Below are 23720 nucleotides of genomic sequence, written 5' to 3'. Positions count from 1 at the left end.
GGATCCGCCGCCATGGTCACTTCAGCACGCGAATCCGCCGCCGTCAGCAAACAACTTCTACCTGACGACACAGCCATAGAAACACAAAAAACAGACTGCATGGATAAAAACAATAAACGCGCTTCTGAAACACCAGAATCAGATGCGTCACAGCTCCAAACAAAACCGCTTTAGTACAAATATGTTTATTTAATTAAATAAAAAATGTCCCAGGACACACCCACCCTCTATGATATTGCATCCCTCCAAATATTGGAGGGAACAGAAAATGATTGCCATTCTTGGATTTGCGATTCTTTCGAGAATCGCGGGGTTACTGGTCCACCTATAACTCGGAGGAAAGCAATAATCTATATTATCTTCTCAGGTTTGAAAAAAATCTCTTTACAAGGATCTGTTCAAAAACTTCAGAATTATATTTGACTTTAACAACCAGAATAGTGCTGAACCTGTTTGTTTGCTGTTCTATCCTAGGTAAAGAATCATTTTTGGCAGGGCTCTCATTGTTGAGTAGGAGGTTGTTGCTAATAAACAAACAGATTCTTTGCTAACTATTTTTAGCAGTTTGATAGTGCATTTTTAACTAAAATGGGTATGTGACACATACGAAGACTTCTACATTTCTAAAATTTTTATTATCAACGATATTCTGTAAAAAAGACATACATACAAAGACTTCTACGTTTCTAGAGTTTTTATTATCTACGATATTCTGTAAAAAAGACATATTGCCATGGAGAGGAAGAAACTCCTGGAGTGATTTGATTGGGAATTAAAAGCGAGTTTCCACCCTAATTTACTGAAGTTCTGCATGGAATGAGTGTTAGTCTTCATTTGAGACTATTTCCAGTTTTTTTCATTGCCCTCTGGGCACACTTATCAAATCATTTACGTTCAGCCCCAATAACCTGCTACAGCTTTTAAAAATTTTGGCTTGTCAGACAACTATGAAGCTGGAATTGATAATAGGCTAGATCACATACTTAAGGTCCTTGTTCACTTTAAACAGTCTGAGTTTACAGAGACGAAATAAGCACTGACTGCATTTAGAGTATACATTTCTGTATTAATATTCCAATTAAGATTATTATCTAGGGTAGATCCTAAATATTCTACACAGTCACTATTTCTACATCCCCACCCCAGTGGGTGAGCATGCAAATTTCTGCCACTTAAATACAAAATGTTTTTCTTTTCACAGAGTAAGATGGTTCTTATTACATCAATTTAATAAACATTCCACTTGATTTCAGTATCAGCATGGTGTCATCTGCATACTTGATAATGAAACATTAGCGACTGTTCTGTCTTAGGCCACTACAGAAATGTGTAAATGGGAATGGAGACAAAACACATCCCTGATGGGCCACTGTACTTGAAAGAATGACTTTAAAAGTGTGTCATGAACTTTGACTGAACAATTTAAAAGAAAGTTCTGAATTCATAATAAATGGGTCAACATTCATACTGTTCTATTTCTCAATCAGTTAGCAAGGCTTGGTGCAATGAATTCTGAAGAAAAAAACAGAAATAATGCTCTGACATATGAACCAGTCTTATCGGAAAAAAGTGTAGGATGTAGGATAGCCAACAGAGCATCTTCCACACTTTAGTTTGCACAGTAAGCAAATTGGTGGTTATTTTGAAACGGCTTAGTCTGTGTCATTGAAATGTTTTTTACCAAATGTTTGAAACACTTCTTTGGAATGGAAGTTTGTGCCACAGGTCAAGAAGTCATTCACACTGCTTGAATTGGAGACTTTAAGAACTGGGGTCATGATTGACTGTTTCCACAAATCAGATACAATAGCATACTTCATGGACCAGTTAAAATGGAAATGAAAAACTAGACAGACCTGCTTGAAATAGGACTTCAGGAGCCAACCTGATATGCCACCACTGCCCTGTTGGCTTTTACCTGCCACAAAGATTTCTCCAATTAAGCTATACTGACCTCCATCACAGCAATATTTCTAGCATTTTTACAAAGCACCTTATTTATTTGTGGATCATAGATACTGAAATCATTGGTTTCAAATGTTATATAAACAACTCATTAAGTTCATCTAATAAAAACTTGTCCTTGTCAAATTGAAAGGTCACAATTTTTTTAATTTAGTTTTCAGACCTTTCCAAACATACTTTGCATTGATATCATTAAACCACCTCTTAATTTGTTTTTCTGGTACAACTTCTAATTAGCCTATTAATCTAATGCTGAATACATTTTTTAGTTTTTGTTCTTTATTTCGCCTTATACAATTTCTTGTATTAGGAATTTATTAGTTTTCGCATACCCCTTGGGGTCAGAGCGCAGGGTCAGCCATTGTACAGCGCCCCTGGAGCAATTACAGGTTAAGGGTCTTGCTCAAGGGCCCAGCAGAGTAGGATCTCTTTTTGGCAGTGACGGGGATTCAAACCGGCAACCTTCTGGATACCAGCACAGATCCTTAGCCTCAGAGCCACCACTCCGCATTGCCGTTTTTATACCTTATTTACCATTTTGAGCATACAGTAATCCCTCGCTATATCGCGCTTCGCCTTTCGCGGCTTCACTCCATCGCGGATTTTATATGTAAGCATATTTAAATATATATCGCGGATTTTTCGCTGCTTCGCGGGTTTCTGCGGACAATGGGTCTTTTAATTTCTGGTACATGCTTCCTCAGTTGGTTTGCCCAGTTGATTTCATACAAGGGACGCTATTGGCAGATGGCTGAGAAGCTACCCAACGTACTTTTCTCTTTCTCTTGCGCTGACTTTCTGTGATCCTGACGTAGGGGGATTGAGCAGGGGGGCTGTTCGCACACCTAGACGATACGGACGCTCGTCTAAAAATGCTGAAAGATTATCTTCACGTTGCTATCTTTTGTGCAGCTGCACGGTGCTTCGCATACTTAAAAGCTCGAAGGGCACGTATTGATTTTTGCTTGAAAAACAAACTCTGTCTCTCTCTATCTCTCTTTGTCTGCTCCTGACGGAGGGGGTGTGAGCTGCCGCCTTCAACAGCTTTGTGCCGCGGTGCTTCGCATACTTAAGCCAAACAGCCCTATTGATTTGTTTGCCAGAGATTGTTTTCTCTATCTATGTGACATTCTGTGCTCCTGACACGCACTCCTTTGAAAAGGAAGATATGTTTGCATTCTTTTAATTGTGAGACGGAACTGTCATCTCTGTCTTGTCATGGAGCACAGTTTAAACTTTTGAAAAAGAGACAAATGTTTGTTTGCAGTGTTTGAATAACGTTCCTGTCTCTCTACAACCTCCTGTGTTTCTGCGCAAATCTGTGACCCAAGCATGACAATATAAAAATAACCATATAAACATATGGTTTCTACTTCGCAGATTTTCTTATTTCGCGGGTGGCTCTGGAACGCAACCCCCGCGATGGAGGAGGGATTACTGTACTGTTTATCCCAAGTAGTGCTTTTATATCTTTAGTGATCCATGGCTTACTATTTGGGTACACTTCAACAGTTCTTTCCCTGATGATAACAGATTTACATAACTCCATATATTCACTAATAGTATAAGCAGTCTCATCTAGCATCTATGAGGATTTCAGCACACCCCAGTCAGTACAGGAGAAGCACTCCTGTAATTCGTTTACATTGTCATTGCAACTGTTTTGAATTTTCCATATGGCTGTATTTACTTGTTTCAGTTTTGCTTGTACTTTGGAAGTAAATAAATAACAACATGGTCAGACACACCCTGCGATATGTAGGTGCCAGAGATTATTCTATAAACCTTGTCCAATGTGCACTTCCTCTCTAGTATTAAAATTCACGTACTGATGGTAGTGTGAAAATACTGATTCCAATTTATATAAATGAAAATCTCCTACCACAAGTTAGAACGAGTCAGGTGATTTGGTTTCCAGTTTCTGAAAAGTTTTAAAAATTGTTTCAGCTGCATCAGTACATAAACAACTGTCACACAGATTAAGCCCACACAATAGAAAATATGGACAAAGTCTGACTGAAAAGTTACATATTCAACATACAGATGCACTGTCTTTGCAGTGATATTATTATATTACCTTTCACTAATATACAGGCAGACATCACCACCAGTCTGCTTTCCAGATGCTTAGTTTCTCTCTTGCTGGTCACATACAAATCTCTCTGTTTCAATGTCTGTGTCTGGGTGTGTATTCTTAACTAGGTCTCAGTAAAGTACAGTAGACAACATTCCCAGTATTCATGGAGGTAAGGCACAGATACCCTCAGCTCGTCCAGTTTATTCTGAAATGTCTATGTGTTGCTCATAATGATTGTTGGCAATGGTTTAAAACTTCATCTTAGATGTAGTCCAGATCTCTTTTCTTGGTTTTTGAGTAGTGGAACATTTTAATTCATCTGGTATATTAGCAGTACATGGGGCATTATTTGTAGCTGGTCTCGCGGATACCAATGTATCATGGCTACAGATGAACACTGCTGGGCACCCATTTGGGATTTCCTTCACAGGCAGTACGTAACTGTCCTATTGAATTCCAAAAACAACAACAATCAAAAGTAGAAAACTTTTAACTAATATTGCAAAGCATTTTACAAAAAGAACTACTGACAGAATGTTAACAGAAAAGAAATAATTTTAAAAAATTTAAAAACCAAAAACTGGCAAAAAACAGAGAGAGGTGCACTGAGAGGTTAGCTACAGTGCAAGAACCAGTGTACAAAAATAAAAAAAAAGATGGAATATGACAACCTGGAACTGGTCACACATTTTGGCTGTGCCCTCAACATAAGCATTACTGAAAATGTGTTTTTAGGTGCACCTACTGTCATTGTCATGGCTGCTTCTTCCATGAAACAATCCTGCCCTGTGAACCGTATTGAAATTTGGTACACATATTTTTCAAGGAAATTTGTTTGTAAAGTTCAATATTTGTTGGGATAGCCCAAATTGGGTGCACTACAAAAATCTGAAATGTATTGGCAAAATTTCAAAATTGTCTATCTTATGACTGAGAAACATTCTGTGCGACTTCAATTAAGGATTTGTTTATTGTTTCAAATACACCTTGTGAAAGGTTACTAACTTTTTTATTTTGTATATTTTCCTATTATACCCATCCAACAGCCACTCCTCACAGCAAAACAGATCCCTAATATTAGTTAGGTAAATGCCAGTAGAGGGTGCACGTGTACAACCTGCACTTCTGATAGACCAACTCAATTGTCAATTGTAAGTTAACCATAGCAATAAAAAAGTCACTTATCTAGAAATGATTTAAGAAGAAAGGAATTAAGTTAATTTATCAGTTGCTCTGTAAGCATAGAGTGAACAAATCATATCTGCATTATTTGAACATTATAATATTTCAATATTTCTTTAGCACTGTATTTATGGGCAAAACTCCAGACCAGCTGCACTCCATCACAGTCTGAAACATCAAACATTTTTTATCTCAAGGAAGATTTTAACTGTCTATCAGGTATGTCTTCCAAAAAATGCTATGTTTAAGAAATCTGAATTATGCTATATGGGCAAAAATATGTGGACACCTCTCCAAATTATTGAGTTCAGATGTTTCGGCGTCACCCATTTTTAAAAGATGCATAAAATCCAGCACATCACCTTGCAATATCCACTGATAAACAATGCAGTAGAATGGATCACACTGAAGGTCTCATTGGCTTCAAATGTTACACTGTGATAAGATGCCAACGTTGCCACAAGTCAGTATGTAACATTTCTCATCTACTAGATGTGCACCTGTCAACTGTAAGTGCTATTATTGTGACGTGGAAGTATCTAGGAGCAGTAACTACTAAGCCAAAAAGTCATAGACCACACAAACTCACAGAACAGGGCTGCCAAGTGCAAAACACTTAAAAAATCACCTATCTTCTGTTGCATCACTCACAAAAGAGTTCCAAACTACCACTGGAAGCAACAGTAGCACAACAACTGTGTGTCTAAAGCTTCATTAAATGGGTTTCCATAGGCAAATAGCTGTTTACAAGATTAACAGCACTATTCACCATCTGGAGTTGTGTAATGCACACCACCTAAACAATTTGATTCTGGTGCAGTGGAAATGTGTTCTCTTCCATAATCACACTTCAGACAAATCTGGTTTTGGAAGATGCCAGGAGAACGCTACTTTCTGAACTGCACTGCACCTACAGTCAAGTCAAAGTCAACTTTATTGTCATCTCAACCATATACAAGTATACAGATAGACAAAATTGCGAAGCTCAGGGTCCACAGTGTAAGAACATGACGTGCAAATAATAAATTAAAAAAAGAATTAAAATTTAAAATCAAAACACAAACAAGACAAGACAATGTGCAAAGATAAGACAAAGAAATAGCAGCAATATTGACATGTAGTTAGCAATATGAACATTGATGCAATGTATGGTATTTGCAATCTAGATACATAAATATAGTCAATAGATATGTAATATAATAAATAAATAATAGATATAGATAATACAGAAATTATCAGTGTATGATAATAGTTGTTTAAGATGTGTAAACAATGACCGGTCAGAATGTTTCACAGCAGAAGGATATCAAGAGTGTCAAAATACTTAAAGGTCAGTATGAGATTTTCAGTTCTTTTCTACATGCACACTCGTCTTTGCAGGAAAGTTGCTTGCATGTATAAAAGTTCTGTTTTTAGAGGTGGTTGAGGCAGTGTGGAAGATCCCAGGGGGTAGAATGGTGTTAAGGAGTCTAACAGCTTGGGGGTAAAAACTCTCCTGCAGCCTGGCAGATCTGGTTTTGATGCTGCAGTATCTTCTCTTGGATGCCAGAAGTTTGAAAAGTTCATGTGAGGAGTGTAAGGGGTCCAGGCCTAGTGAACACTGCGTATGTAAAATATGTCCTGTAGTGAAGGGAGAGGCACCCCAGTAATGTTCTCTGCTGTCTTCACTATCCTTTGCAGGTGCTTGCGGTCAGATATGTTGCAGTCGCCATAGCAGACAGTGATGCAGCTGGTCAGAACACTCTCAATGGTGCCTCTGTAGAACATGGTTAGGATGGAAGGGGGAAGGCTTGCTTGCTTCACCCACCTCAGGAAGTGCAGTCTCTGCTGGGCTTTCTTGATTAGTGATGAGGTGTTATGCGTCCACGTAAGTTCCTCAGTTATGTGCATACCGAGGAACTTGGTACTCCTAACAGTCTCCACATCTAAACTGTTGATGCTGAGTGGGATGTGGGCAGGATGTGATTTTCTGAAGTCCACGATTATCTCTTTTGTCTTGTCAACATTGAGAGATAGATTGTTGTCTTCACACCATGCAGACAGCCGTTCCACCTCATCTCTATGCTGTTGCATCATCATCATATCATCCGCAAACTTGATGATGTGGTTGGTGTTGTGCGTGGCTGTGCAGTCATGAGTCAGCAGGGTGAACGGCAGTAGACTAAGCACGCAGCCCTGCAGCACTCCAGTGCACAGTGTGATGTTCCTGAAAGAGTTGCAGCCCATCCGAACTGACTGGGCCCTCACTGTCAAGAAGTCCAGGATCCAATTGCAGACAGTGTTGTTCAGGCCGAACCTGCTCAGTTTTACAACCAGCTTTTGAGGGATGATTGTGTTGAAGGCGGAGCTAAAGTCTATGAATAGCATCCTGACATGTGTATCTTTTTTATCCAGATGTGTCAGGGAGAGGTGAGGGGCAGAGCATATGGCATCCTCAGTTGACCTGTTTGAATGGTATGCAAACTGAAGAGGGTCAAGGGAAGCAGGGAGATTAGTCTTTGTGTGCGACATGACTAACCTTTCGAAGCACTTCATTATGATTGGCGTGAGTGCAACTGGTCGGTAGTCATTCAAGCATGTTACTGATGACTTCTTCGGCACTGGTATAATGGTGGTCGACTTGAAGCATGCTGGGACTGACGACTGGCTCAGAGATGTGTTGAAGATGTCTGTGAGGACACCAGCCAGTTGACTGGCACATTCATTAAGCACACGACCAGGTATGTTGTCAGGTCCTGCAGCCTTGCATGAATGGACTCTGGATAGAGTCCTCTTCACGTCAGTTATGGAGAGACAGAGTACCTGGTCAGTGGAGAGAGGTGTTGCTTTTCTCGCAGACTCTTTGTTCTGCGCCTCAAACGGTGCAATGAAGTTGTTCAGCTCATCTGGAAGGGAGGCATCACCATCACTACTGTGTGGGTTGGGCTTGTAGTTTATAATTGTCTGAACGCCCTGCCACATACGACGTGTGTCTCTGGTGCTGCTGAATTGTTTGTTAATCCTCTGCGTGTATGCCCACTTAGGTCTCCTTACTGCGTGAGACAGGTTGGCTCTGGTCACCCTGAGGGCAGCCTTGTCTCCAGATCTGAAGGCTGCATTTCTGATCTTGAGCATCTTGTGCACTTCTCTCGTCATCCAGGGCTTTTGGTTGGCTCTTGTGGTAACATCCTTGGTAACAGTAACATTCTCTATGCATTTGGAGATGTAGCCAGTCAATGAGTCTGTGTACTCCTCCAGATTGATCGAGTCACCATCCATAGCAGCCTCCCTGAAAATGTCCCAGTCTGTCAATTCAAAGCAGTCTTGGAGAGCTGAAACAGCACCAACCTGCCACACTCTGATGTTCTTAAGGGCTGGTTTACTGTGCTTCAGCAGGGACTTGTATGCAGGAACCATAAAAACGCTGATATGGTCTAAGTATCCGAGGTGGGGGCAGGGTAGGGCCTTGTAGGCATCAGGAGCGCTCGTGTAAACACTGTCCAGACAGCTTCCCCCTCTAGTAGCAAAGTTCACATTCTGGAAGAATTTTGGGAAAACTGACTTCAAGTTGGCATTATTGAAGTATCCAGCAATAATGAAAAATGCCTCTGGGTGCGTTGTTTGCAGTTTGCTGATGATCTCGTAGAGTTCTGCGAGCACCTGGTTAGCATTTGCGCTAGGTGGGAAGTAGACGGCAACCACCAGCACGCAACTGTATTCCCTCGGCAGGTAGAAAGGCTGACACCTTACCAATAAAACCTCTATCAGTGGGGAGCAGTGTCGCGCAACTGAGGCAGTGTTCATGCACCACTCTCTGTTCACATAAACACACAGTCCCCCCTGCGGGGGTTTTACCAGACAAAGAGGTGTCTCAGTCCGCTCGAAAGATGGTCAGTCCGTCTAGCTGGATGGCCAAGTCTGCAATGTTTTCCTGGAGCCATGTCTCAGTGAAAATAAAGATGCAACAGTCTCTCATTTCCCACTGCTTGGCCCGCTGCAGCTTTATATAATCCAGCTTGTTGTCCAGCACTTGGATGTTCGCGAGCAGAATGGATGATATCACAGGTCTGGTGGGGTTAGTTTTTAGCCTTGTGCTAACACCGCCGCGTTTCCCTCGTTTCTGCTTCTGAGGATTGCGCTTGCATTTTCACCAGCTCAGTTTCTCAGGCTGCCGAAGTAAGCAAAGGCTGCGGAGCTTCTCTGTCACCTCACTGGATATTTCGGCGCAGTTTCTTCAGAAATCGAGCAGTATTTGGCGCTCGTAAATGTATGTCTGCGTACTACTACTACTTAAATCTACTTCTTTTCTTATACTAGTTGACACAGACGAACAAAGATTAACACTAAACACCACGGACTCAGGAGCTCTGTAAGCCGCAGCCTGCACGGGTGCCGCCATATTGCATTATATTGCATCATATTGCATCAGTAAAAATTGGTCCAGCAGGTATAATAATGTAGGGCTGCTTTTCAGGGTTTGTGCTAGGTCCCTTGGTTCCAGTGGTACTATTAACGCTACAGCATACAAGGACAATTTAGACAACTGTGAACTTCCAACTATGTAACAATAGTTTGGGGAAGGCCATTTTCTGTTCCAGCATGAATGTGCCCTTGTGCACAAAATAGGTCTAGATAGACATTATTTGACGGGTTTGGTATGAAGGAGCTTGAGTAGCCTACACATTTCAAAGTATCGTGTAAAGATACCATTCCCAGAAGGGTGATAGCTGTTATAGCCACAAATGGAAGGCCAACTCCATATTATGGCCCATGGTTTTGGAATGGGGTGTTCCAACAAGCTCATAAAGAGGTGATAGTCAGATGTGCACAATCTTCTGCCAATATAATATACAATTAGACATATAGCACCCACAACCATTGATCAATGCCATTTTTACATTACTTTAATTTTATTTGGGTCATTACAATACTATTTGGGTAATGTTTTTAATGGAATGATATTTCAAAGTTGTGTTATAAAGCATGCATTTCATGTCTTCTACTACATTCTATTACCACTGTTATTTTTGTATATGACTCACTGTTACAAATATTGAATAAACAAACACGTGATAACTGACTGATGAAATACAGTAAAAAAAATGAAAATGCTTTAACTTTCAAATTAGTTAACTAAGCCCTCTAACACATCTGAATATTTTGCCAAGTGTAGTTTTCTAAATTGGTTTATTTTGTTGTCTGAAATAGCTGAAGTTTCAATAGAGCCAAATCAACCTAATTGTTAATGTAGGTGCTTTCATTACACTTGTGATCCAGCTTTGCTCAGCTTACTCAACTGGGATCTACTTGGAAAATCCATATAATATAGCAGCCTTTCTTAGTTAGTTTTTTTTCCTTCCAATCTCTGATCTCTGACTTTTTCATTTGCTTTAATTTTTCTGATATTAAATTTATATGGGGAGTAGGACAGGGTAAATAATTATCAGCCAAAAGAATAAGTAAAAGAAAAAAAATGAAACTGAAAAAGTTATTACACTGCATTAAAGATAAAGAAAAATAGGCAAGAGTTTCTTGTTCTTTCAATAACTTAATAAAATAGGTGGCATTTTACTTAAAATGCCATATACAGATTTTGTAAGATGAAAGCAGTTTTTCAGTTAAATGATAATCCTGTGAGCTGAACAAGATTGTTCAGCACTGATATTTCTGTACTCCCACTGAACCCTCAATGCTGTAGGTTATTCGTGGACATTGGTGAAATACAAAATGGTCATATTTATATCAAATAGAATGCTGTATTTAATGTCTATAGTCACTGCTATTAATTAATGCTTTTCTTACTATACAAGTTGAATTGTCAATAAAACAAAATATAGAATTGAGCTTAAGATTATTTTAAGAATAAAACATAACAGAATAAAGCAAAAAAAGACTAGTTAAAAGGCATAAGCAGTTTACATATGCCCAATGAAAATGAAGAAAAGGTTTTGAAGTATAATTCCCTGAAAAAACTGTGAATGAAACAATACTCTCCTTTCACACTGACAAGAGAGATACCTCTTCCATACTGAAAGCTAGAAGACTCAAAGAAGATAACAGGAGCCCCCTCTCTCAACCCACCACAAGAATGTGAACTGTCTAGTTGTGTGTTAAAAGCTTACCACATCAGGAGCCTTCTGAATCTGATTGGCCAGCTGAAGGGACTTGTTGGCAGATGTGAGCTGCTCTCGTAAGGTCTCAGCTTCTCTCTCAGCTGCCTCTGCTCTCTGCAGGAGGAAAGCAAAACAAGGAAATGTATTCATTTCAACAGATGACAATTATTACAAGCACATTCATCAATTCACGGCCTGCTGACTATAATTGATTTCCTAAACACTCTACCTAATAAACGGTGAGAAGGGAGAAAAAAAAAACAAAGTGATGGATTTCCGTTTGAAACAGAACAAGGAGGAAATAATTGAGCGATTATGACAGTAATTTCACGCCAGAGTCAAGGACTCCCCTGCTGATAGCGACATTGTGGGTTTCTGAACCTTGTAGCCTGAATGAAATCAGAAAGAAGAATGTTAAGGATAGGTATATTGGCTGTTTCTGGAAAGTGGAAGTGGTCTGCTTTTAAAACCCCAATCTTAAAATGTGCAAATTTGTGATAGAAGCTGTTACACCTCTTAACATTAGTATATACAGTATTTTATCTCTCTCAAGAATCAGCATTTGCTGCTTTTTACCAATGAAACCATTTTATGGTTCATGGGAGGAATCCTCTAGTTTGAGTGATACCAATTCTGCTAACAGAAGCAATTCTTAAATTAGTATCAACTAACTTAAAATTCTGACTTGAAGTTAGATTGACAAACTAAACAAGTCTGGAACTGAAACAAAGTTGTCTGAACCACAAATGAAAGCTAAATATTGGCAATGATTTACAATAGTGATTTTTTGCTTCTTCTCACATTACATTTAAGTTGACAAGTATTGTATTTGTATGTCCCCTAATTATATTTTGTGGATGGGCAATGGTTTTATAGGTTGGGATTAAACCATTCATATGTAAAAACATTAAAATGATAGATGACCAACAAACACAAAGCAACATTCAGAAAATCGTAACTAGCCATAAGTATGAACTGATGTAAGCAGTGGTTGTGGGACAGTTAGAGGGTGAGTCCCACTTCAACATTTTCTTGCAAACAAGAGTGTGGAGACCAGCAAGTCCTTGGCCAATGTCTTTCAATGCACACTAACGGCCTGGAAGCAAGTCAAACGGTAAAGGTTATTCTTTTTTTAACTACTTACTTTGTCTTTTTTCATCATGTAAAGCACTTTGAGCTACATTGTTTGTATGAAAATGTGTTATATAAATAAATGTTGTTGTTGATGTTGAACTTGTATTTAGAATTCAAACTGAACTCTGTTGAACAACTTTACAGTAATACATTGAAATTATCCTAACTCTTTTATATTAAGGCACTGAATCTCCTCTGTTGCCCACTTTAAGGAATCACACCAGAAAACTATTATTACTCCGATTTCCTTGATAAAGCAGCATCTATACTGCTCAAAAAAAATAAAGGAACACTTTTTAATCAGAGTACAGCATCAAGTCAATGAAACTTCTGGGACATTGCTCTGATCAATTAAGTAGCAGAGGGGGTTGTTAATCAGTTTCAGCTGCTTTGGTGTTAATGAAATTAACAACAGGTACACTAGAGGGGCAACAATGAGATGACTCCCAAAACAGGAATGGTGTAATAGGAGGAGCCCACTGACATGTTTCCCTCCTTATCATTTTGTTTTTTCACTAGTTTTGCATTTGGCTATGGTCAGTGTCATTATTGGTAGAATGAGGTGATACCTGGACCCTACAGAGGTTGCACAGGTAGTCCAACTTCTCCAGGATAGCACATCAATATGTGCCATTGCCAGAAGGTTTGCTGTGTCTCCCAGCACAATCTAAAGGGCATGGAGGAGATTCAAGGAGACAGGCAGTTACTCTAGTAGAGCTGGTCAGGGCCATAGAAGGTCCTTAACCCATCATCAGGACCAGTAACAAGGAGTATCAGAATTAGCACTGCCAGAGCCCTGCAAAATTACCTCCAGGACAATGGTGTGAATGTCTCTGACCAAACAATCAGAAATAGACTTCATGAGGGTGGCCTGAGGGCCCGACGTCCTCTAGTGAGCCCTGTGCTCACTGCCCGGCACCGTGGAGCTCAATTGGCATTTGCCATAGAATACCAGAATTGGCAGGTCCAGCACTGGCACCCTGTGCTTTTCACAGATGAGGCCAGGTTCACCCTGAGCACATGTGACAGACATGAAAGGGTCTGAAGAAGCCGTAGAGAACGTTATGCTGCCTGTAACATCGTTCAGCATGACCGGTTTGGTGGTGGGGCAGTGGAGGCATATCCATGGAGGGATGCACAGACCTCTACAGGCTAGACAATGGCACCTTGACTGCCATTACGTATCTGGATGAAATCCTTGGATCTGCTGCTAGATCTATGCTGGTGCAGTAGGTCCTAGGTTTCTCCTGGTGCACGACAATGCCCGGTCTAATGTGGCGAGAGTGTGCAGGCAGTTCCATGAGGATGAAGGAATTGATACCATTGACTGGCCCCCATGCTTGCCTGACCTAAATCCAATAGAACACCTCTGGGACATTATGTGTTGGTCCATCCGACGCCGCCAGGTTGCACCTCAGACTGTCCAGGAGCTCAGTGATTCCCTGGTCCAGATCTGGGAGGAGATCTCCCAGGACACCATCCATTGTCTCATTAGGAGCATGCCCCAATGTTGTCAGGCATGCATAGAAGCATGTGGGGGCCATACAAACTACTGAGTTCAATTTTGTGTTGCTGCAATGAAATTTCGGCAAAATGGACTAGCCTGCCAGATCGTTTTTTTCACTTTTATTTTATGTAGATTGATCATTTTCATTTCCATCAAATGATGTGGCATCATTTTGTTCCTAACACATTACCCAGTCCATATCAGTACAGATATCCAGCATGATTCCCATTGAGATCTGATGTGTTTACAAAGTGTTCCTTTAATTATTTTGAGCAGTTTATATTCTGACACCAAGAAAATGAAAGATCCATCATTATGACCTAAACCACATGATTGTACATTAACAGTCATGTTTGATATAAAACTACATTGTTAGGTAAAGCCTGTATCAACAATTCTTTTATTAATCTAAGCATCCATTGGCAGCCATGAAACTTTCCCCTCCCACTAAATTTCCTAGTTTGAACAACTGCACAGTTACAAAACAATGGTTCAAACAGAAAGGTACATGTAACAGTACTTACAGGAAGAGCCCAAACTTGCAGGTGTTATGCAACTCGGACAGTCCATGTACACAAGTACAATGCTTATTTCTCACAAAATTGACTGCATTCAAGAAACTGCTATATTTTATTTATGAGGTTGCTTGTAATTTTCCTAATTACAATCTCATACATTTACACAAATACAAACAGCATCGTGAAAACAGACTAGACTTTCTAACATATTGCCACAGCTTACTAGGGTATTTCTATTTGTACTAGTCCACCTGTTCAAGGAATGCAGACTTCTATGGAGAAGAACTATAGTACATCTGTGCATAGTTTCCTCTCAAGTATAAGTGACACAGACTACCACTACAAGAAACAGACAACACCAGTCAACAATGTTCAACAGTTTAACGCCATGGTATTTAATAATGTATACTACTGTCAAACCAAATCACTATTTCAAAAATCTGAACGTTCTTTCAAATATTATTATATGAGTGGACTCTTCTCAGATTAGCTAAGCAGCATTAGCTAATTATGGAGGAAATAATGTGATAGAATATAAAGAACTCTATCTTTAAACATGGCCCTAGACTGCCAAGTCCAGTCACACTCCTTTTGATCTAACAGAGAATAAATTAACACTAGAATCCCTGAAGCCTACGAAAAAAACTTGTAATGCCAGGCCACCTTAACACTAGAATTACCAGAGCCTATGAAAAAACTCGTATATCCGGCCCACCTTAAATCGCTTCTTAAAACCTTTCTCACCTCTCCGCCAGCGTCTTTTGTCATCTAAATGTACTGATAAAGACAAGCTGCCAGAAGCCGGCTATTCCATCCCCCCAACGACTTAAAACGTAAACAGGCTTTTCCCAGCTCTTGCCTTGATTGATTACCTGGGAGTGAAGTGGAGTTTTAGAGTAGAAATAATAAGATTGTTATTTGAAACACACGCATTTCATATGTGTTGCATTTCTACAGTAATCTGTGTAAACACATTGTTAAAACAGAAACGTGTTATATATTCTAGTAGCAATTGACAAAATGTAGGCATAAACTATATAATGTATGAAGCCTGAAGTCCAAATATCAAAGAAACACTTTCAGCACCTCTCCATTAGCGTCTTTTGTTTTGCAAATGTGTCGATCAGTACAAGCAGCAAGCAGTCTGCTATCCCATCCCAAAACCCCAACGGAGCACAACTCAGGCAAAAAATTCTCCCAGCTTGTGTGTTTATCTGCGTGTGAAGTCCCTGGAGTTTTATAGGGTAAATAATATATCGTTATTTGGAATACATGCACTTCATGTGTGTTCCGTGTCTACAACGATCTGCTTAAGTGTATGATAAAAGGAAATGTGAAGCAAGAAATCCTGAACACATACCTAAAGTAGAAACTTGTTCCATGTTATATTAATAATAACGTGAAGTGTATAATGTGTGAAGACTTTAGTCCAAATATCAAATAAACATGTGTGCTTTTATTCGAGAATATAACCAAAGTAAAAAAAAAAAAAAAAAATCAATCAATTTACATGTTGCTATCAATGAGTTAAAAACCCAAGCTTAAATGTCAATCGAAAGAATGTTGATATGCAATCTTGGATGGTGTAGAGGTAAGAACTGCTGCCTTATAACCAAAAGCTTCCGGGTTTGAGACCGAGTGCACCGCGTTTTGAGTAGTGAGCTGCTATTATTATTACTATAATCATACATTTGATTTGAGTCTGTAATACCTGGTGTAAATTTTGGCTACTCATACAAGTTAGTGCTTTTTTTTATTCTGTCAGTGACGTTCACGTGGTACAACGAACTTGCCTCTCCCTCTCCGAGTTGATGCCGTTTATCTCCATTCTCTTCACAAGAGCAGCAATGACTACAGTGGTTGCTGTGGTTGATGCCTGCTCGGAACTATTTGTTGTACTGGCAGTCAAAGATACAATGCCTCATGACCACTATTAGATTATCATGTGGCATTTGCACTTTGACAACAAAGACACCCATGCAGAACATGTGAAAAATGACAGGTTTGCTGTGATTTTGGACATCTGGCAAAGTTTTGTTGAGAGCTGTGTTTTGAGTTACAACCAAAGACTTTCCAAGTCTGTGGTCATAAAGCTTATGAAGCCGTTTCTGGACAAAGGCAGAACTATAACAACGGACAGCTTCTTCACAACGCTTTCGCTGTCTAACAGACTGCTGCACCACAATGCAACTCCGCATGGCACCATAAGTAAAATGGGACTACCACCTGCAGCTAAAGTCACTTTAGTACGCAAGCAATTTGCCACACTAGTGTTTAGATCTGGCAGTGCCATGCCGACACTGAATTTTTCGTAGGCGTCAGGGATTCTAGTGTTACTGAAATGAACAGATCACTGCTGTATTAGTCCTTCAACACAGGCTTTTTGAATAATGCCACAGTATCTTCAACATTAAGATAATGACAAACAGACTTTCCATTTCAACACTCCAGATAATCCTTTGTTTCTTTCACTTTGATTTGCATGAGATCATGGATCCTCTGACCCTGCCTTTACTCAATTCCAAAGACTCATTAAACAACTTATATATTTACCTTTATGGCGCTTATTCTCTGTTAAGGTCTATTTGTGAAGCTTTGTCAGCAGACACCTTTGAAATTCCACTCCTCTCACATTTATAATGTATTGTATTCACCTTTATTGTTAAACTTACTCTTTGGGATCTAACACACTCATCCTGATGTAATATTTTAGTTCCATGTACTGCCAGCTCATATTTAACTATATCAAACCTGGTTACTTGTAATCACGATATGGTTAACTATAGGTTCTGTGAAGGTTAGGACACTTCAGTCTGAGTTCTTTTTATTTACTGCATACTAAATCTTCATCTATTTTAAAATTTGGGTCAGCAGGATAAAGCAGGGGCGAATCTACAGAATTTTAAATGGGGTGGCAAGAGAGTGACAGGAAGATCTTTAAGAGGGTTGCAACATGACAACATTCTTTCAGATGCACATATATGGCATACATGGTCGAGGTAGGTGTATTTATGAGGCAAATAAAATCAATTATTACAAAGATATGTTCAGCCTCAGAGTAGCAATCAAATCTGTTCACAAAGTCATCCAAACTCAAAGATTTACTGCATTTGGACTTGATGCTTAGTATACCAAATTTGACAATCTACTTTCTGTCATAGTAGATCGCAAATGATTCTTTATTAGCTTTAGGGCTGAAAAACATTGTACACAAGAAGTACTGCTAACTGGTAACTTCATGACTATCTTACAAAACCATAACAGCTCAAGGAACAGATCCTGGTATGGGTAGAATAAAAATTGCAAGTTCAAAAAGAGTGGCAGGATTTTGTTTACCGTTCTTTTTACACCTTTCTAATATTCTCCTTTTCTGTTGAAGTTCATGCTTAAAGTCTTCAATATTGGACTCATAATCATTTGCCAAAAAATGAACAACCTCCTCTCTTAGAAAGCTAGAACTAGATGGATTTAGAACCTGAATATCAATCATGATACAGCAGTTGGTATTAGAAAAACTCCTTTCCATTTCCCCAGTCATACTATCAATAACTGGGTAGTACACTTTGACTTGAAAAGCATATTTGCTGTCTGGTTCTGCAAGCTGTCCAAGGCTGGTGCTGACAACACAATCTTTGAGTTTTCCTGATACCTTTACTGGCCACTTTGAGAAGTAGTGGGCTGCAGAAATATCACTTCTTTGACATGTGTCATCTGTATCACTGCAAATCTCATCAAAGTAGGCACTGCTGCAATAATGTGTCATTGTGTCTTTCACTGATTGAATTAAATCAACAGCTTTAGAAAGATAAGTGTTTTTTACTGAAACCTGTCTTGACAAAAATTTAGAATCACCTAAACCTTTCTGAACACTGGAAAACACCCTACAAAATTCAAATCGATTTGACCCAATATTCCTTGAGGTTCGATAGCTCTCTGTGGATTGTACTCATACTAAATTTCTTCAAAGACTTCAAGAATAGCCGACAGTCAGTCCATTACATTGCGGCATGCTACATGTCTGCAAGCCCCGCATGTATCGCTAAGGTGCTAAAGCTCCCTTGGTGCCCCTATAAACATCTCACACTGCATATCCAACCATTTCTGATGTACATAGGGTCCAGACATGAATGTATACAATATTTTCCAACAAAGCAAAAAAAAATTCCAGCGTCAGGTAAACTTCTGACTGTGTCAATTATCACAAATTTAAGCAATGTGCATTGCAATGAACATAATAAAATGCAAATATGGAAACATCTATTATCCTATCTTGGACACTTGAATATACCCCACTCATAACTACTGCTCCATCGTATCCTTGACCTACAAGGTTTTCTTTATAATCCAAACAGCCAATAATTTGTTCACATTTCAAAACCATATTTCTCTCTTTGCTGTGGCTCTCTTTTTTTTTTTGTCCAAAAAAAGAGAACAAAGTGTCATTGGCTTTTCTCTTCATTTTACAAATCAGACTACAGAACTTTTCAAATGTATCTGAAATGTGATTAAAAGATGTATTAGTTGTACAGCATGCTTATTATTACAGTATTTGGAATTTGTAAGGACAGGCCATTCTGTGTTAAAGGCAGCAGTATACTTCAGACAGAAAAGACATCATTTTACCCATGTGCACCGAAGGAGGAATATCTAGTGAATACATTGTATATAAAATCAATGTAAATATTGAAAGCAAAAAGACGGGTGAGATTATACAAACCCATGCAAATGACTGAACTAAGAAAGAGGTGGCAGAATCAACGTGCACGACCATTGCACATGAATGGCTTGTCTTGAAAGCAGTGTGTCAACCTTTGAAAATGTATAAACGAATTAATGTTCTAAATAAAAATGGCAGAAGTGTGTGTATGATTGTAAAGTTTTTATAAAGTTTAAAAAACAATGTTAAACACATCTTTCACAGTTTTTTTTTAAATATATATTAACACCAATAACAACAAAGGTATAGAAAATGCAGTGTGCAACAACAAGCATTTGTAAGTTTTAAGGTAAAATGAAGTTCTTAAACCATGAACATAAAACAAGAAAAATAATACAATGAAGTATTAACATTAAACACAGGAATTAACACATATAAAAAATAATATAACACAGAGCTGATGTTAATTAGGTGGTGTTTCAACTTCAGATTTAGCTCTTCTTTGAGTATACCACCATCTTTAATGTTAACTTCAGCTAAGCACCTAGCTATAAATCACACACACTATAAAGAGTCAAAGGAGAGAAATTAAAAATTATTTTTAACATTACCTCACACTTTCATCCAAGTCAGACAATTTCAATCTCACAAATTGTGCACCGTTAAATCCGCAGTGGCAGAAAAAAAACAAAGGATGAGGAGATGCAAGTGGTGCATGGAACAAACCACTCTTCTCTGAAGGGGAAGTTTACACGGAAGGTTGAGCACAGGACATGTTTATGTCAAAATAATTTTTATGAAACTTAGTTATTAACTACAACTTTTTAGTTTTATAAATCATAAACTTTTGTGATTTATATTATATTTATATGGGGGGTGGGGTTGTTTGGGTAGGGCAACTGAGGTGTCCCCTGGAATAAAGTAAAGAATCTACTCAACTCCTTTAACACTAGAATTACCAGAGTCTACGAAAAAACTCGTAGATCCAGCCCACCTTAAAACCGTTCTCAGCTCTCTTTTGTCTTCTGCATGTGCCAATTAACACGAGCAGCAAGCAGCCGGCTATTCCATCCCCCACCGCCGCAGAATGTTCACTAAGTTTTCCCAGCTCATGCCTTGTTTGATTATCTGGGAGTGACTCAACTGCTGGAGTTTTAAAGTGGAAATAATAGATCGCTATTTGGAACACACGCAGTTCATGTGTGTTCCGTTTCTGCAGTAATCTGTGTAAACACATTTTTAAAACAGAAACGTTTTTCATATTTTAGTAGTAAATGACAAAATGTAGGTATAAACTATATAATGTATGAAGCCTGAAGTCCAAAGATCAAGTAAACACTTTCACAAAAGGTTCAAGGATGATACAACAGCTTCCGTGGCGTAGCAGTAAGATTTGTTGACTTGTAATCAATAGTCCCCGGTTCGAGCCCCACTCACTCCTACATTTGCCGTTTTCAGTAGTGAGCTCCTCATTATGCACACCGTGTGTTACAGACGCAAACCAAATGTATGTGTGTACTGTATAATATTAACAAAAGGAGCAGCTCACTACTGAAAACGGCAAATATAGGAGTGAGTGGGGATGATATCTACCCAGAACAGGACAATAATTAAATAGAATTTAATCTTGTCTGGCTTGTCACACACATACAAAAGCTGTTGACAATAAGACACCAACCAGAAAACAAACATCATAGCTGATAAATACTGAACAAATGTAATCAAATATTCAAATACTCTTCTCAATCATTCTGTGAAACATTGGACTTACAGCTAAACATAATTTATTTCATGATTGGGCAAACCTTACTAAATAAAATAAAATAAACTGTGCAGGTGGGAAATAAACAATATAAACAACAGCACATCACTAGTATTATCTTGACTGTTTTCATGTACAAATTCAGCCAAAAAATCCCAGTCCAAAGCATTTATTTTATTAATGCCAAATTTTTCATGCTTGGTTGTGCTCTGTTGCACAGTGGTACTCTGGTTTCATGTGATTGAACTTGTCATCTATTGACAGTCTCTGGACTCTTGGCATATTTTAATTTTTAGGCTATAGAATAATTGATGCAGTTTATCATCATGTCATCATCAAGTTCACCTCACACTGCAAAACAGTATATATGTGTAATATTATGCCTTCAAAAGGTTTCAGTATAACATACCTGATTAGCTCTCTCAAGGTCAGTCATAACCATCTCAATTTCATCAGACCTACAGAAAGAAAAAAAAAACTATAAGTCAACCCATCAGTATTTAAAGACCCGTCTTAAACATAAAGATGCTTCACTGAGATGACATATAGCCAACATTATAATATCCCACTATCAAATTAGTTTTTAGAATGAAGACACTTCTTTAGTACTATGACAATACCTGTCAAGTGCCTAAGTCAAGCTGGATGTTCAAATGCAACTGATGCCAAAACGGTAGTAGTAAGTAAGTAGTAAGTGTTACCTCCCTAAATGGACTGGAGTTATTACTGTCACGCCCTATGGAGATAGAGACACTAACAATTGTAATTATGCCACTAATTTCTTTATGCTAATTCTCCGATATGGGAGTTCTATTTCCCAAAAGATTACCGGGTGCCATGCATAGACATTCAATCTTGGTCTTTCTAAAAGCGGCTGGTATATTAGTTTCTGGATTTTTTTGGTTTAATGGCCTGAAGTATCAAGATAAGATATATATTATACACTAGCATTTATAGCTGAAAAGTAGATACATGGTCCTGTATGTACAGAAAAGAAGAGCAAGAGTCAAGAGATTTAAACAAAATAATTTCTAGTGAGAAAATGATTTGAATTAGGCCAATAATTTTATAAAAATAAGGTTGCCAACTTTGTTATATATTATATATATATATATATATATATATATATATATATATATATATATATATATATATATATATATATATATTTATTAATATCAGGTTCTGGGCACTATAAACTACAGAATTCTTTCATAGAAAGTATTCATGCTGTATCTTGGTTGTTTAATAGGGAAGAGAAAAAAAGGATAAGCCTAGATTGTGAGCAACTTTTCTTATACATTCAAAATGGAAATAAAAAAGGAAAACCAAAATTGTACTGTATTAACAGCAAGGGAAAACAATGACAAAAGATATCCAACTGCATCCGTGGTACAGCTGGGCATGATTAACAAACAATACAGCTATTTACATAAACACATTCAAATAAGATAGATGAAAGCAAACTCAGGTACTTTAGTATCCACTGCAATTGATACAACTTGATTCAGTTTAAAAACAACTTAGAAATACTATTAAAATAATTTAGAATGAATGTTACTAAGCTTGTTAACAATGGTAAAAAAAAAAATTAAGGGGAAAAACAAACAACCACATTTAACTAGTCTGTGATCATTTAAGTTATCAATTTATACCAAACCTTGGTTGTGATTTGTTTATATACAAACTGTAGGAAAAAGAATAAATAATAAAGATCAGAAATGTCAGAATTGTCAAATGTGAAATGAGACCAACAATCAAATTCAAACTAATTTAAAACCCAGAATTTCAGTTATTAGTGTATGCCAGACCCTCTAGGTTTTCCAGATCCCTAAATTACTCTCAATCAATTATTATAGGTCTATGAGTGATAGGGCCCTACAAAGAACTGTTGCATCTGTAGCCAACTCTGACTTCTGTGCTCTTGTATTAGAATAAGGCAGATTGGAGAAAGAATGAATGAAAGAAAAATATACAATTAATCAAATGAAGTAATATAATTATGCAGACGTATACTAAAATTAAACTTATTAGAAGGTAAGGATGGGTGGTAAGACTTAGGAAATATTACCCCAATGGAGATAGCACATGCATAAATTGGTTATTGATTTGTTCAGCTATTAAAAGGCTGTGACAGGTTGTACTGTAGCATTTAGACTTGTATTTTGGGATAACTGATCTGTGCATCACACCATTCACTACTATATAATTATAACTTAAGGTTATGATTACTATCACCTTGGATTAGTTTTGCCAATAAAGAAGTACTGCAACACAGATTTGCTTTATATATGCTCACATGGTTCTCTTAAAAGTTAAAGAATGCTAGCAGATGCTGGCCAGCTTCATGATTAATTAGGTTTAAATGAAAGGCATTTTTTCAATAGGCATTCAAATATTGATGGTCTCTGAGATAAAAGCCAAACGAATGACAATGACTAAGAAATAAAACTTTATGAATAACACCTAAACAAAATAAAAAAGTAAATCATAGTACGTATCATATGTAAAAAATAATGAGCTGGTTGTACATAGTTTTTCAGCAATTTAGACATTAAGAATTCAAAGCAATAATTATTAAGTACATGTACACTAACAACAAGATTCTGCTTCAAGAACTAGTTTTAATTGCACAGTGATTTGGTTGCCATGTAAATCTAATCTAGAAAAAGCTAATAAGGCACAGAAGTACTTTAAACCCAAAGAAAAACAGACAAAACAGAACAAAGCAAAATTATTTATTTAGCACATTTCGTACCATTAGGCAATTCAAAGTACTTTACATAAAGATAAAATACAATAAAGAAATAAAATACAACCAAATGA

The 23720-nt window shown here is 38.0% G+C and overlaps 1 protein-coding gene across 5 annotated transcripts in view; it reads right to left on the bottom strand.

Moving 5' to 3' along the window:
* cux1b (cut-like homeobox 1b) overlaps window positions 1-23720 on the bottom strand; it is a 559925-nt gene that overhangs the window by 215974 nt on the left and 320231 nt on the right. For all 5 annotated transcript variants that reach the window (XM_051930773.1, XM_051930770.1, XM_051930772.1 and 2 more), the window contains exons 9-10: window positions 21304-21352; window positions 11326-11430 (exon numbers count right to left, since the gene is read on the bottom strand). In XM_051930773.1, the coding sequence (XP_051786733.1) occupies window positions 11326-11430; window positions 21304-21352 (154 nt within the window). The remainder of the gene's footprint in view (window positions 1-11325; window positions 11431-21303; window positions 21353-23720) is intronic.

The sequence above is a fragment of the Erpetoichthys calabaricus genome, chromosome 8 (genome assembly GCF_900747795.2).
Source record: "Erpetoichthys calabaricus chromosome 8, fErpCal1.3, whole genome shotgun sequence".
NCBI classification, from domain to species: domain Eukaryota; kingdom Metazoa; phylum Chordata; class Cladistia; order Polypteriformes; family Polypteridae; genus Erpetoichthys; species Erpetoichthys calabaricus.
This window is presented reverse-complemented; position numbering and strand designations above follow the sequence as displayed.